General features: G+C 48.8%; 3 protein-coding genes across 3 annotated transcripts; all 3 read left to right on the plus strand.

Moving 5' to 3' along the window:
- Nucleotides 1–861: 861 nt before the first annotated feature.
- CI109_103644 (uncharacterized protein) lies at nucleotides 862–2,108 on the plus strand (the record flags this gene model as incomplete). Its single annotated transcript, XM_032001857.1, has 6 exons — nucleotides 862–1,065; nucleotides 1,130–1,258; nucleotides 1,327–1,406; nucleotides 1,482–1,547; nucleotides 1,603–1,768; nucleotides 1,860–2,108. The coding sequence occupies 6 exons, from the start codon at nucleotides 862–864 to the stop codon at nucleotides 2,106–2,108; spliced, it is 894 nt and encodes a 297-aa protein (XP_031864020.1).
- A 416-nt stretch (nucleotides 2,109–2,524) lies between these two features.
- CI109_103645 (uncharacterized protein) lies at nucleotides 2,525–3,541 on the plus strand (the record flags this gene model as incomplete). The annotated part of the gene is made up of 5 exons (XM_032001856.1): nucleotides 2,525–2,527; nucleotides 2,577–2,684; nucleotides 2,770–2,842; nucleotides 2,947–3,265; nucleotides 3,415–3,541. 5 exons carry the CDS (start codon nucleotides 2,525–2,527, stop codon nucleotides 3,539–3,541), a joined length of 630 nt encoding a protein of 209 aa, XP_031864019.1.
- Nucleotides 3,542–5,534: 1,993 nt separating this feature from the next.
- Nucleotides 5,535–13,675, plus strand: CI109_103646 (uncharacterized protein; the record flags this gene model as incomplete). The annotated part of the gene is made up of 43 exons (XM_065967343.1): nucleotides 5,535–5,588; nucleotides 5,655–6,804; nucleotides 6,862–6,947; nucleotides 7,000–7,054; nucleotides 7,105–7,173; nucleotides 7,226–7,417; nucleotides 7,470–7,577; nucleotides 7,637–8,151; nucleotides 8,230–8,367; nucleotides 8,418–8,452; nucleotides 8,507–8,605; nucleotides 8,669–8,810; nucleotides 8,871–8,939; nucleotides 8,996–9,020; nucleotides 9,071–9,175; nucleotides 9,233–9,327; nucleotides 9,397–9,469; nucleotides 9,523–9,550; nucleotides 9,603–9,865; nucleotides 9,927–10,069; nucleotides 10,131–10,201; nucleotides 10,254–10,309; nucleotides 10,364–10,418; nucleotides 10,478–10,557; nucleotides 10,622–10,685; nucleotides 10,758–10,918; nucleotides 10,988–10,994; nucleotides 11,059–11,098; nucleotides 11,160–11,177; nucleotides 11,238–11,362; nucleotides 11,418–11,716; nucleotides 11,850–12,018; nucleotides 12,093–12,139; nucleotides 12,202–12,336; nucleotides 12,393–12,464; nucleotides 12,530–12,583; nucleotides 12,645–12,659; nucleotides 12,720–13,004; nucleotides 13,089–13,199; nucleotides 13,258–13,341; nucleotides 13,402–13,458; nucleotides 13,516–13,538; nucleotides 13,601–13,675. The coding sequence occupies 43 exons, from the start codon at nucleotides 5,535–5,537 to the stop codon at nucleotides 13,673–13,675; spliced, it is 5,547 nt and encodes a 1,848-aa protein (XP_065823415.1).
- Between the last annotated feature and the right edge of the window lie 358 nt (nucleotides 13,676–14,033).

A 14,033-nucleotide genomic window follows, 5' to 3' on the forward strand; every position in this document is an offset into this window, starting at 1 on the left:
TAAGCATTCGCTGTGAACGATAAAGAATCTTCACAGAAGGGATGCAGGCGAATCGAGTAGATACAACTTTACAATATGTACGAGAGGCGACTACGTTGTCCTCTCCATAGCGTGGTGAGAAAAGAAGCACAACGATACCGCATGGTGTTGTGTTTAACACAAGTAGCTCCGCTTTGACCAGCGGTCTCGAAGTGCATGCGCAGATTATCTAAGACATCGGATAATCATAGTGGTCAGTAGTACCATACATGAGCAACGTAGGAGGGATCCTCGGTGGATTTTTGCTTCTTATCCCTACGGTCAGGTCGGAAATTGATGGTTGAAGGTGGTGGTTCGAGCGTTTGTATGCGTTTCACCTTGGAGAACTTAGGGGGAAGAGGGGGTGGGGGGCGGGTGGCGCGCGCTTCATCACACTTCTGTTTGTAATGGGCCTCTTCAGTGACTGGTCTACTTTCTGATTAGCAGAGCATCAATACAGGATGCACGATGGCGGTAATCTTCGCTTCATTTTAGTTCCTTTCGATGTCAATTGTAACCTGCGCAAAGCTTCAATGCCTCGGCCCTAGCCCTAAGGGCCGTTTCGAGCGCTCGCTTCGGGGAGTAAGTCTGCTCGGACCCAGTGGGTGCGGACATTGTGGAGCTATCGAGCTATCCTGTTGTCATGATCAGAAAGAAGCACGCCAATCAATGAGTCCGGACACTTGACTTACGCGGAGGATCCCGCTCGGACCGAAATGAGCCTAAACCACGTGTACGCGACCTACCTCGATACGACAATCCCTCCGACTTTTTCTGTGAGTGAACCGTTTGTTACTCTCTCTACCTTTATCTATACAAAGCGCAACCCACACCTAGACGACCATGTCAGCCCTCTCATCTACATTCTTACGTGCGATCGCTGGACCTTCACGATATATCGCAAGCCCGCGTACGACTTTGACGACATGTCGATGTCTATCGACTTCTACTCCATCGTTCTCGGGACATAATCGATGGTCCAAGATCAGACATAAGAAAGGAGCAGCAGATACAGCGAGAGGTGCTTTGTTCTCTAAACTCAGCAGAGTGAGTACAGTCTATCTCACCTGTTGTAGCGTGTATTCGCGTGCTGATTTGGCAATGTTCGTAGGACATCATCACGTGTATGCGCCCACCCGCTTCGTCCGATCCTGCGCTCAACTCAAGGTTGGCAACGGCGTTACAAAGAGCGAAAGAAGGGGGTTTGACAAAAGCAGGTATCGAGAATGCGATGGCGAGGGTGAGTCATGGAGACTCGACAAGAATCCTGAGGAGCTATATTTGCTATGCTAATGTCTTCCCTTTCAGGCAAGAGCAGCGGCGGACGGATCGGGCCACACGGTAGTGTACGATGCGGTCGCTCCGGGTGGAAAGGTCGCTATGCTTGTGTGAGTGACCATCTCATCGAGCAGCTGCCTTCTGGAGATTTCAATAGCACACTTACTGATGTAATCTTGTAATAGCGAATGTTTGACGCCGAATCCCTCGCGGACTGTCAAACGAGTGAAAGAGATTCTTTCCAAAAACGGGTTAGCTACCCTTTCTCCTAGGTCTTAGGCAATAGCTGACTGTCCATACATGTAGCGCACGAACATCTCCCGTCGCGTTCCTATTCGAAAGGAAGGGTCTGATAACCCTTGCACCGAACAGTCCTGAAGCGAACTACGAACACCTGTTCGAGATCGCTGTAGAAGGAGGAGCAGAGGATGTTCGTGAGATCGAGGGAGAGGATGGCTCACCAGAGCTCGAGGTTCGTATTGCCGCCCCATCTTATGTGGTCACACCATCGAGAATATACAGACAGCGAAATCTGACTGGTATTTCTCTGTTCGTTTGGCTAGGTGTACACCCCTCCTTCGCAACTTTCAATCCTAACATCCCTCCTCACGTCCGAATCACATTCCGAACACTACACGCTCCAATCATCAGAACTGGCGTACGTTGCCAATGATCCCCTAGCAGTGCTGGCTGAGGGCGAAGAAGGAGAAGGTGTAAGCGAAGAGACGGTGATGGGTGTTTTGAGGATTGTGGACCTGTTAGAGGAGGAAGGGGATGTGGTCAAAGTGTGGACCAACTTGGCAGACGAGTAGATGCTTGACATTGCTGTCACGAGCACAAGCACCCTTAGCGAAGGGATTGGCATTTAGCAAGGGCGAGAAGATAGAGCCTTACCCCTCGGAATGAAGAATGGACAGTGGTCAGGAAGGGATATCTAGCATCATCTGCCGATACGGCAATCATCGTATTCTACATGCATTACACACCCTCTCACAAGCTTCATGCTTCAAGTCTTTGCATAGAAGCGTAAAATGCATAGCACAGCATAACATCCTATCCCCCATCACAATAGTATAGGACTGATTAGCTACGCCACGTGGAAATCTCCTCGATAACCTCCACTCAACTCATCTTGAAATGTCAACAGAATTTCTCGTTCGCCATCTATAATTGTCATTCAGTCTCCAATCATCCCTCTCGAGAGCACTCACATATTCGTCAACATAAAATGGTAAGCTGGACGACTGTCACGAAACCTCTGATAGCTTACACGATCATAGCCCAGAGCAGCAAAGACCAAATCCCGATTACATAGCTCGGCTGTGTCCCTTCCATCCAAGTTGAAGGGATTCCCAGAACCGAGCGTCCAGCCTGATGTTACCGCAAGCGTGAGTGAGCTAGACCAAGCAGTGAATCCCAATACGAGGGTGAGGTCCGGAAATCTTGTGCTGACTCTGACATGACTGCTTCAAGTTTCCAACATCCGATGCTGAGCCTTCGTCATCAAGAGGGAGCAAGTTGAACCCCCTTCCTCCCCCTAGATCAGGTATGTTATGTTTCTCTCTCCCTGTCTAGTGATCATTTTCATCGCCAACTTACCCCACCATGACGGAAGAAGTCATAAGCTGACTATGCACGTTTCGGTTTCAGGCTTCCACCCATATATCGCCCCATCCAAATCACATGCTCGACGAGAAAAACGAAAGGCCAAATCACATCTTGGCGGTAACGACCTATCATCCCTCGAAACGGCCTTAGCGCTCGTCATACCTTCCACGGAAGATCCGGAAGATGATATAGAAGATGACAAGAAGTTGAAGAAGAAGGTTGTGTCGAAGAAGAGTAAAGAGCAGATTATGAAGGAGAAAGAGGAGGAGAGGAGAAGGGCGGTGGAGAGGGAGAAGGAGAGAGGGAAGATTGGTGAAGGGAGAGGAAAGACTCTGGGCGAAAAGAAGAGAAGAGAGGCTGTGTGAGTGGGACGTCTCTTTCCCCATATCCATTGACTAGTCTCTTTCTCTCCTGACATCGTTCGCGACGGCATCCTTATTGCGTTGTGGAATGAGCGACACTTCGGTATGTGTCTAGCTGATAGCTGACTGTGGAATTTCCGTTGCACAGTCAAGACGCGGCGAAGAGAATACCTGCCGTTATGGTTCATCCGGCGTACAAGCAAAATCCGTGGGCAGCGATCCGGGAACACGTAGGAAACACAGTAGCGGTCAAAGAAAAGCCTATGGCGAAGTGATCACCCATCAAAGATAAAGAACGTAACGTAGTCAAAGGGCGATCGGACGTTCCAAACAATTTGTGAATGGACGGGATGACGTATTTGTTGGCTTGGAGCCGTGCGCCAGGCTGAATGCAGCTTGTATATTGATTCGTGCGATTATGTGGAGTACATCATGAACTGTTATCGGAGTCTATCAGAGTCAAATCCACCACCGCTGCCTCCTTCCTTGTATGAAAACTCAACTCATCATTCTCTTCCCTCCAGACGCCTTGTACTCGTTCTTCCTCTTCCCGCCCACCTCGATAGCTATGAGCCGTCATGAAGATATTCGACTCCTCCTTGATCTCGGCGAGGTATATCTCTTCTGATATGATACCAAATCTCAGCCATGACAAGTTGGATAATGTCAGCCGTTTGTGCTTGTCGAAGACGAAGGGCGAGAAACTCAGTCGACCGATGAACAAGTAGGGTGATTGTGGTTGTGTTGTCGAGTGATCGATCGAGTGGAGAGCGGTCGGTCGTGACTCGGTTCGTTTGCGTTTACGTTGGTCACGTTGTGAGGTAGTCGAAGTGAAATCCAGTGAAGGGAGGTAGACGTGAGGGGAGGGCGTAGCGGAGCGGTGGTTGTGGATGTTGGCGTTAGGGACGTGAGCGGATATGCAGGAGATTTGAACCAGGGATTTGGAATACTTAGTAGGTATGAGATGATAGTTGCGACGTCAGAAATGCATGGTCATAAGGCAAGAAGTTGGACAATCGCTGAAGACGGTATATTATGTTCAGCGTATGAGTGGGGTGAAAGGTTGTGTGTATGTGCTTGTGTCTGTGTCTCTGTGTGTTTGTGTCTGTGCGTCAAAGGGACATGGGTCGGTCATCATTAACTTTGAAGCGACCATCTCATCTCAAGTCAAGTCAGTGAGAACTTGCTGCACTGCATCGCGCCCTCTGCCTAGAGGTCTAGTGCACAGACTAGAACGGATTTGAGAGTCGTGTGTAGGTCAGTACACCAACATTTAGTATCGCAGTCGATCAAGAGACGACATCATACTCGTATGCATGCTTTCGTTTTGCAATGGGTTCTGAGGGAATAGGCAAGTAAGCTAGTATATGCGCGCTTTGCATGCATTCATGACCGTCGTAGCATACAAAACTTTACTGTGCACGGCGATTGTATGGCTTCCTACACCTCAACTTGACCCGACGAGTAGGATCTCTTGATATTGCGTAAGAGGCGTCAATAGGGCTAGCACGGGTCAGTGCATGATGACTAAAGGTGCCAACGTGGTGGTTGTGTCAGTGAAATGCTTCGTATGATGTTGTATGCTCCTTGTATAGGTAGAAGCAGCAGCCCACATCGCAGAGCATGTGAAGTGAAAGCACTGACTGTCGATGAACTAGTACATGATGTCGGTTGTCTTGGACTACGACCATACGATTTTGACGATTTGTACCCCGGAAGTGGGGTAGTCCCAGTTACGTGACCTATGATGGGATGTGGTGAATAACCTGGTTCCGTTCCACGAGCTAAACCTGATCCCCTGAAGTAATTAAAGATCCCATTCACTGCTCAACCAACTCTCCACCCACCACCACCACCTTACCACCTTTTCGTTCCTGCTCGAGTGCTTCCGTTTCGTACAATCTTCTATTGCTTGATCATTATCATTTGAATAACTTTTCTTCAATCAGTCTTATCTAGTATATCCATATCTTGACCTTGATTACTCTGTAGTCAAGCTCCGATATCTTCATTTGTCGCCTCTCGATCTCTGCTACTTGAGACATCGTTGCGCGTTTCATATAGAGTCGCTAGTACGCAGCTCTCCACTCCAAGGCACGAAACACACAAGTCTTCACAGATCAAGATCAATACAACATCTGGTCTGTCAAATGCGCAAGGGAGAATTTCTCAAGTAGCGACCATCACTTCAGAATCATCGACATTTAAGAGCGTCGGGCGGCCGTCTACACCACTCTTTGTACACGACATTTGGAGTCTGCTGGCAAGATGTTGCAGGAAGGGGATATCGATCTGTCCCGGTTACCCAGGGATTATTTAGAGGTGAGTAATATATCAATATTTGGACCACTCATACTCATGAATCTTTTCTTCGATCTTCTTTCACAGTCTTATCCATACCCGGCGTTCGTATTAGTTGTTCCCATCCCACCGAAAACCAACACAGACGAGTCGGACGATTTCCCTTCCCCATCCGTAGATCGAGCACCCCCCTTCACCCGAGCATCTCACAGCCGGCTCCAACCTTTCGATGTCGTATGGTCAAATAAGAAATGGCGGAATCTCACTCAAGGGAGAGCATTACTAGAATGTTTGAGCACGAAAGCAGCGCGTGAATTGGGAGACTGGATCAGTGAAGCGAGGGATCTGGAAGAATTCGTCGAAGCGAAATCGCCAACGGGGAACGGGTCGTCCCAAACCATCACGGGTTTCCCGAACTTTTCTTTTGCTCACAGTCTTGACAGACGAGATCCCAGCGACACCCCTCGTGCTACGTTAAACAGGTCACATAGTGGAGCATCGGGTGCGCGAAGTCCTTTGCTGTCCCCGCCAGCTGGGTTTTGGGAAGTCGAGAAACCGTATGAAGATCGTGCGATGCACTCGGACGGAGTCTTGGTCTCCGATGTCGAGTCAACCGGTTTAGAAGGTGTCAATGGCGATCACCCAGGTCCTCCGACCTTGGTCTTGGAGCTTATTCGACCAGGAAAGGTCACGCTGGAAATGACCAAGACCACAATGTCGGTTTGGAGATCCGGTTCCAGCGGTATGCAATCGCAAATGAACACTCATTCCTTTGCAATCATCACTACCACTCCTCGGTCTGCTCTCATTCCTAACGGCGCCACCAACGATATTCACAACGAAATCCTTAGCATAGCTCCTCCAACAGAACCACCTATCAGACCCTCCCTTGAACACAACTCAAGCACGCCAAAGGCTATCCCTCTCGCTTCCTCTGCTTCTCGGAGCATCTCTCAGCCGAATGCGGCAACCGGTAAATCCAATCCTCAAGTCGATGGCAGCTCAAACAGCGCCCACGGAGGAGTCAGCCAATCAAGGATGGATAGAGTTGGCGACACAGTATCTCAGCCATTGGTCTTCAACCGGGACGGCGAGGTCGTAAAACCTAAACCAAAGGTTACGGGCACCCATCCTGATGGGACGAGTATGGACGTGGAAGTTCTGATGGAGACGACAGACTGGACACAAACATCCCTAGGTGCAAGAGAGACTTGGCCGCAGAGTCTGAAAACTACGGGTAAGTTGATTTAATCGTCAGGAGGAATCACATTGACACACTGGTTCATTTTTTCAGTTGGACTGGTCTTGAAGTACCCTCATGCATGTTGCCTGTGGTGGGGATCGGATCTTACTCTCATATACAATGAGCAATACGCGCAGGTAAGCCAGTGTCTGAAGCAAAGCTTTTGTACCCTGTTGACCTGTCATAAAGACCGTCGGCAAACATCCTCATTTGTTCGGCATGTCTGGACCTGAGGCGTGGGCAGGTGAGTCATAATGACAATGTTTCGTCTTCATGCTCATTGTGAATTTACAGAGATATGGGCGGCGCTGGGACCTATATCCAAGGTGGTACTCAGTGGTACACCTGTTTGGAAAGAAGATGGTACGTTCCTGACCCCGATGCGGTGTCTCATCTGACATTCGGTCTCCTTCAGACTTCCTTCTCTTCCGACAATCCCTCAAAGGAGAGCAGGTGACACATGAGGAATACCATACCTGGTTGTGGGTTCCAGTGGTCCAGGAAGATGGAACAGTTGGAGGTCTTTGGAACGCAACAATCGCAACGACCTCGAAAGTCTTGACCGAGAGAAGACTGGCGGCCGTCAGAGAGATGGGTCAACGGACGTGTGAGTGCGGCGATGACCCTCACATAGGTGGTCTGCTGATGCATGATCGCAGCTATCGCACGAACAATGGAAGAATTCGACGCAGCTGTTATTGAGATCTTGACCGCCAGCGCAAAAGATGCGCCGTTCGCTGCTTTGTATCATGTTGAACCAGCTACAGGTGAGCCGCTTTGAAGTCGTGCTGCTTCGGATTCTGATTTTGCGTTTCTTCAACAACAGTCAAAAAGCCAAAGGACGGGCTCAACTCTGCGCAGATCACGAAGAACGACCAATCTGACGCAGTCAAAGTCAATGTTCGCCTCGCCGGCGCGATTGGTATTCCCGATGGTCATCCTTCTACGCCTTCCCACTTTTCACTAACTTTGCGCGATCGATCTCGAAGCAACGCCGCTGCTTTCGCACAAGGAGGAGTGGCCGGCTCTCCGACTCTATCTATGACTTCGTCTCTATCTTCTGCTGTGCCAGCCATTTCTCTCACAGATAGCAACACCTCTCAGTCGGATCAAATGCTTCAATGGCCAATCCGAGATGCCCTGCAGGCTGGACGGATGATCATGGTCGAAGATTGTTCGAGTCTGATTCAAGACTTCCCTATTCGAGTGTGGGATGAATTACCCAATGCTGCGGTGATCGTACCGATCAACAATGATTCGGACGACGGCATCCCCAGTGCTGTACTGGTTCTGGGACTGAATATCAGACGGCCGTTCGATGAGGATTACGAGTCGTTTATCGTGAGTGTCATTTCCTCCCCAGGATTGTCAGGTGGTTTACTAGCTGACGAGACTTTTGCAGCACGTGTAAGTTCTTAGCGCATCCTTCAGGAGGACCATACACTAAAACGACTTATTAGGTTGCGTCTGCAATTGGCTTCAGGTATTGCGGCCGTCAGATCGTACGAAGCTGAAAGACAACGGATCGACGAATTGGCTGCGCTAGATAGAGCAAAGGTGGGCTTTATTGTGAACCTAAACTTGTCCGGTGCTAATTGGAGCAATAGAGCATGTTGTTCTCGAATGTCAGCCACGAGCTTCGGTGAGTATCAATTTTCGTGATGTGCGAGGCAAAGGAGCTGACTTGTGACTACAGAACACCGTTGACACTCGTTTCCGGCCCATTGGATGATTTACTACTGGAGACCAAGGACGGGCCAAAGAAAGAGATGTTGCTAATGGCACGTCGAAATGTGTACGTTTTTTCGATGTGCTCCTTGGACGTATGACTCCGCTGACAGGTTCTGACTCTACCTAGACGACGGTTGACTCGTTTGGTCTCGACACTCATGGACGTCAGCCGACTGGAAGCGGGCCGATTGAGGGGTTCTTTCAGTCCTGTGAATCTGGGTATCTTGACGGAAGACTTGACGGACTTGTTCAGAGCAGCTATCGAAAGGGTGCGTTACCTAACCAAACCAGAGACACAACATCACCAAACGCTGATATTACTGTCATAGGCTGGACTGAAATACATCGTTGAATGTGATCGCTCATACAGAAACGTTTACGTCGACAAGGAACATTGGGTACGTATATTCGTGTGAGCAGGCGAGCCGACACATGACTGACCTTCTGCCCACAGGAGAAAATCATCTTCAATCTCATTGGTGAGCCTCAGCTTTGCGCCGTTAGACTCCGTTAGCTGACTTCCGCGTAGGAAATGCGATGAAGTACACGATGAAGGGTTATGTCCGCGTCAATTTGGCTTATTCGCAGAACGAAGCCATCCTGGAGGTCAAAGATAGTGGTGTTGGTATTCCAGGTGAGTATTGTAGCTGTGACCCAATCAAGGATGATCCTGACTAGTCGATCTGCGCAGCGTCGGATATCAACCTAGTAGGGGAACGATTCCACCGTGTTCAGTCAGTCAGCAGATCGCACGAAGGGACGGGTATCGGTCTCGCACTGATCAAAGTGAGTTGTGTTGCTACTCGAGTCACTGCGATCCCGGACGACACTGAACAGAGGATCTTTTCAATCTAGGAACTGATCAAGCTGCATGGCGGTGTGCTGGAGATCGACAGTCTGACGCCGCAGGAATCATCGGACGGCTCTCGTAAGTCTCCTCTACGAAGTAAGTGCGAAATTGTATGCTCACCGCGTGTTCAGATGGTTCAACGTTCCGAGTACGCATTCCGTGAGTCATTCCTTACCACTCGCATTGATAGAGTCACTGACCCGGTGCGTAGCCTCGGATTGGATCACCTGCCATCCGATTCCATAGAGACCGGGACAATCGAAAACATTGCCAAATCGACCTACGGTCAAGGTCTCGTCGATGAAGCGATGCAGTGGACGCGTGACCGGGAGGGGACTGGGAGTGTAGTCTCATCTGACGAATCAGGGGGTACAGGCGTCATCTCGAGCAGCGAGTCCACAGGTCATAGCTCCAGAGGGTTGGATCCTTCTACCCTGTACTTTGAGAAGGCCGATGTGATTATGATTGTGGACGGTGAGTCGAGCTCGAATCCAATGTGTCGTCAACTACGGGCTAATATATGACTCTTTTGAAGACTCCAACGATACTCGAAGATATTTACATACCATCTTCGCGCAGTATTGTACCATCGTAGAGGCTAGAGACGGTGTTGAAGCTCTTCAATTGTGCAAGAAACAATTGCCGAATTTGATCATCACAGATGTTATGATGCCAAATGTGCGACCTTGTCCTTTGTACCGAAACGATGTAGGTAAGCTGACACAAACTTTTTGATCAGCTTGACGGATTTGGCCTCCTCGCCGCCTTGAAGGAGTCGAGGGCGATGAAGGTCATCCCTGTTATCATGCTGTGGGTCAAACACTGGTGTAGTGTGTATGCAATATACTGACGCTTATCGCAGAACCGCTCGAGGAGGTGACGAGTCAAAAGTGGAAGGCATTCTTGCTGGCGCCGATGGTGAGCTTGTAGATGTGCTTGGCACGAATAGTGCTGAATGCTTTGATATCACAGACTACCTCGCGAAGCCGTTCAATGCTCGAGAGATCGTGGCGAGAGCGCACATGCAGTACGCTCAAATGGTCAATCGGTCCAGTGTAGTATGCTAATTTAACATCTTACACATAGGTTACAGCTTGGCAAGAAGCGGAAACACCTCGAAGATGCGTTTGAAGCTCGAACTGCCGAATTGCGAGCCATTACCGAATGCGAGTGCAATATATCGCTGTCAACTGTCCATATAGCTGCTGACAGTACTTGTTCCCCCTACAGACTCTCCGGTTGGTATCTTTAGGGCTACCGAAGTCGGCGATGTCACGTTCGCCAACAGCGCCTGGTATGTCATATCGGCGCGCTCCTTGAAGTAGCGGACGAACACAGTGCTTATCTTTAATGTCACATTGTACAGGTACGAGATTGCGGGTTATCCATTCGACCAACCTGTCACAAACTGGGTCGATTATATCGTCGAGCACGATCAAAAGGCGATCATGTTGTTCTGGCAAGATGTTTTGACTTCTGATCAGGTCATGCAAAGTGCTGATTGGAGCTACAAGAACGGAAGATGGGGTGAGTTGTCACTCTTCATTGCTGCGAATGACCAGTCTGAGCTCAGGCTGACTTCCTTTTCCCTTTTAGCGAATGTGTACGTCCGCGCTGAACGTAATCGTGATTGAATAACAAGGCTGATTGAACTGATGCCTATACAGCAAAGTCATTAGACTAGACTTGATACAGTCCGGCTTGAAGGTGAGTAAATTATTCATCAGATTTAGTATCAGGTCCGTACTGACCTGTCGTGTGCTTCTAGGGTGTGCTTGGCTGTGTTGTGAGTCAGACAATTACATTGCCTCTCAATCCTCGTTGCTGATCTTCCATCTTCTCGCAGACCGACATAACTGAACGAAAGATGCACGAGCAATCACAACGCCTACGAGTTGCCGAAGCTGAACAACGGCGGCTTGAAGCCGAGGAAGCCAAGCGACAGCAGGAGCTTTTGATCGATATCACCTCGTAAGTTCTGGAACGTGGTATAAAGCGACACTCTGCTCACATGCGCTGGTAACAGGCACGAGATTCGAAATCCGATTAGCAGTTTGATGCAGATAAGTCATTTCCTAACATGTTTCATCCTAACGCTGACATGCTTCTGCCTCCTCTACTGTTCGTCATTGGTCAAGACCAACCTTTTATCGCTACAAGAACAGCTGGAGCTAGTCATCGATCAGCAGAAGCCCTTTGTGCCAACTCGCCAACTGCTTAACAACATTGATGAAGATCTTGAAGCGCTTGAGAGTATCTATCAGTGTGGTTTGGCTCAAGAGAGGATCAGTAACGATGTTCTGTCGCTCGGTCGTATCCAGCTCGGTGGGTTTCATGATTTGACGTTCACCCGAAAAGTTTCGTGCTGACGAGGATCTTATTTAGATATGCTACGTGAGTACAGCTCATTAACCTGATCGTCACCATGGCCTCCTATTAACGGACGTTTTCAATGCAGAGATGTTTGATGTCGAAGTTGACATGCAAAAGGAGGCGCAAAAGGTGGTATCAATCTTCCAGAACGAGGCGAGGATGAAGCGAATCGCCCTATCTGTGAAATGGGGAGACGGGATCGGAAGGCTGGGAACGTCGATGATTAAGACGGACCCCGTCAGACTGAATCAGGTGTAAGTTGATCACGACACGGTTGTAAACCCACCGCCATCGGCTTCAACGCTTACTGTTCGGGCACCTATCGCAGTGTTACAAACTTGCTTTCAAACGCTATTCGATTCACCTCAACCAGCGGTGAGCCCTTTCCAACAACGCACAAAAAGGTTTATACTGATGTACTCTTGTCTGATCTTCAGATGTGCGTCAAATCGAACTCCAAGCGGATGTCAGTCTCGAGCCACCCGCTGGACCCAATTGCGTGCCACCACCTCATCCATCTCAAAAACCAGCCGATCTGAAAGATGATATGCCAATCTATCTATACATTGGAGGTGAGCGCTAGTCATCAAGGGGAAAGGTTGAGCGGTACTAATTTACTCTGTTGTAGTCAAAGACAGCGGACCTGGGATGAGTTCTGCAGAGTTAGAGTTGCTCTTCCAGAGGTTTTCTCAAGTATCTCGTGAGTCATCCCATGTGGAACGATGTAATTTGGCGACGGCTGATAAGTTTGTCGCCGCGAAATAGCCAAGACTCATACTATCTTCGGAGGGTCCGGTTTGGGTTTGTTTGTCTGTCGAAGTGAGTTGGTCTCTCGCAGTCGATCAACCATCATTGCTAATACTAATACTCGCTATCGCAGAGATCACCGAGATCAGTGAGGACGCTTTTTTGCAGTTGCATTCTGAATCTGTTCTGACTGTTGTTTCTCTCGCAGTGGGCGGTCGAATCGACGTTATCAGCGAGAAAGGCGAAGGCAGTACATTCCGATTCTACATCGAAGCTCGAACGTGTCAAATCTCGACTAAACCAGACACAGACGACTTGGGTACAGGTACAAAGACAAAGAAGGGAGGAAAGGTCAGAGCATCTCCTAAAAATAGGGACATGGCGAAATTCTTTGGGATGTCGAGAAAACCGCACGTCTTGATTGTTGAGGATAACCTGATCAATCAGACGGTCTTGGCGAGACAGTTGAAGCATTGTAATTTGACTTGTGATGGTGAGTTCATTCGGCTTCGTTTAGCCCGTGCAACCTTGCGTATCACTGCCAGAGAAGAAAGGCTGATATGTGATGGTGGCGTAGTCGCGAATAATGGTTTGGAAGCGTTAGAAAAGATCAGAGGAGCTTCGTCTTTAGAAAGATCGAGCAAGGTACAACCGTTCGACTGTGTGCTCATGGATCTTGAGATGCCAGGTTTGTCCATCTGCAATTTCTGCAGGTCTGAGATGGCTCATGCTAACTCTTTCTGCAGTTATGGACGGTCTTACGGCGGTTAGACATATTAGAGAAGAGGAAGCAGCGGGCAAGTTGGCTGATAACTTGATCATTGCCTTGAGTGAGTTGAACAGCACAATTCCCATTGACGTAATCACTAACGCAGATCTCTCTACTTTAGCTGGCAATGCCAGACAGGGTCAGATTGACGAGGCCAAAGCGAGCGGGATGGATGAAGGTGAGTATGGCGCTCGAGCTGATTGGTCAGTCACTAACATTGTGCATGAACCAATAGTTGTGATCAAGCCCTATAGACTCGTGAGTGATTTGGCAGCATATCCGTAAAAAATGACCAGGTGCTGATTCTGCGATCTTTGTAGGACGATCTCTTACAAAAGATCGAAGACATGATGAAGATCAGAGCTAAGCAAGAGGAGACTGTTGAAGCGGATTAGACTTGTTCCACAGCATACGGTCACGAAAGGTGGCTTGAATGAAAACGGTAGACCAATACGGAAATAGGGGACATTACGAGATCATTGGAAGCTATGTACAGTAACTAGAGTCACCGGAGTACAGAAGATGTTGTATAGTATACATATGATAGTCATTTCCTCACCGCTGTATCTAATAGACCCAATATAGGAATGTCGATGCGGCATCATGGCCGGATGCATGTTTATCATTGCTGTCAGACGGGAACAGACCGGTTACTGGTTACAAACCACTTGTTGTTGTTCGTTGTTGTTGTTATCCCGATTCCAGCACTCATGTGCTACAATCAGGGTCCAATGACATGATGTATGTATGCCT

Source organism: Kwoniella shandongensis, chromosome 6 (assembly GCF_008629635.2).
Source record: "Kwoniella shandongensis chromosome 6, complete sequence".
Classification (NCBI taxonomy): Eukaryota; Fungi; Basidiomycota; class Tremellomycetes; order Tremellales; family Cryptococcaceae; genus Kwoniella; species Kwoniella shandongensis.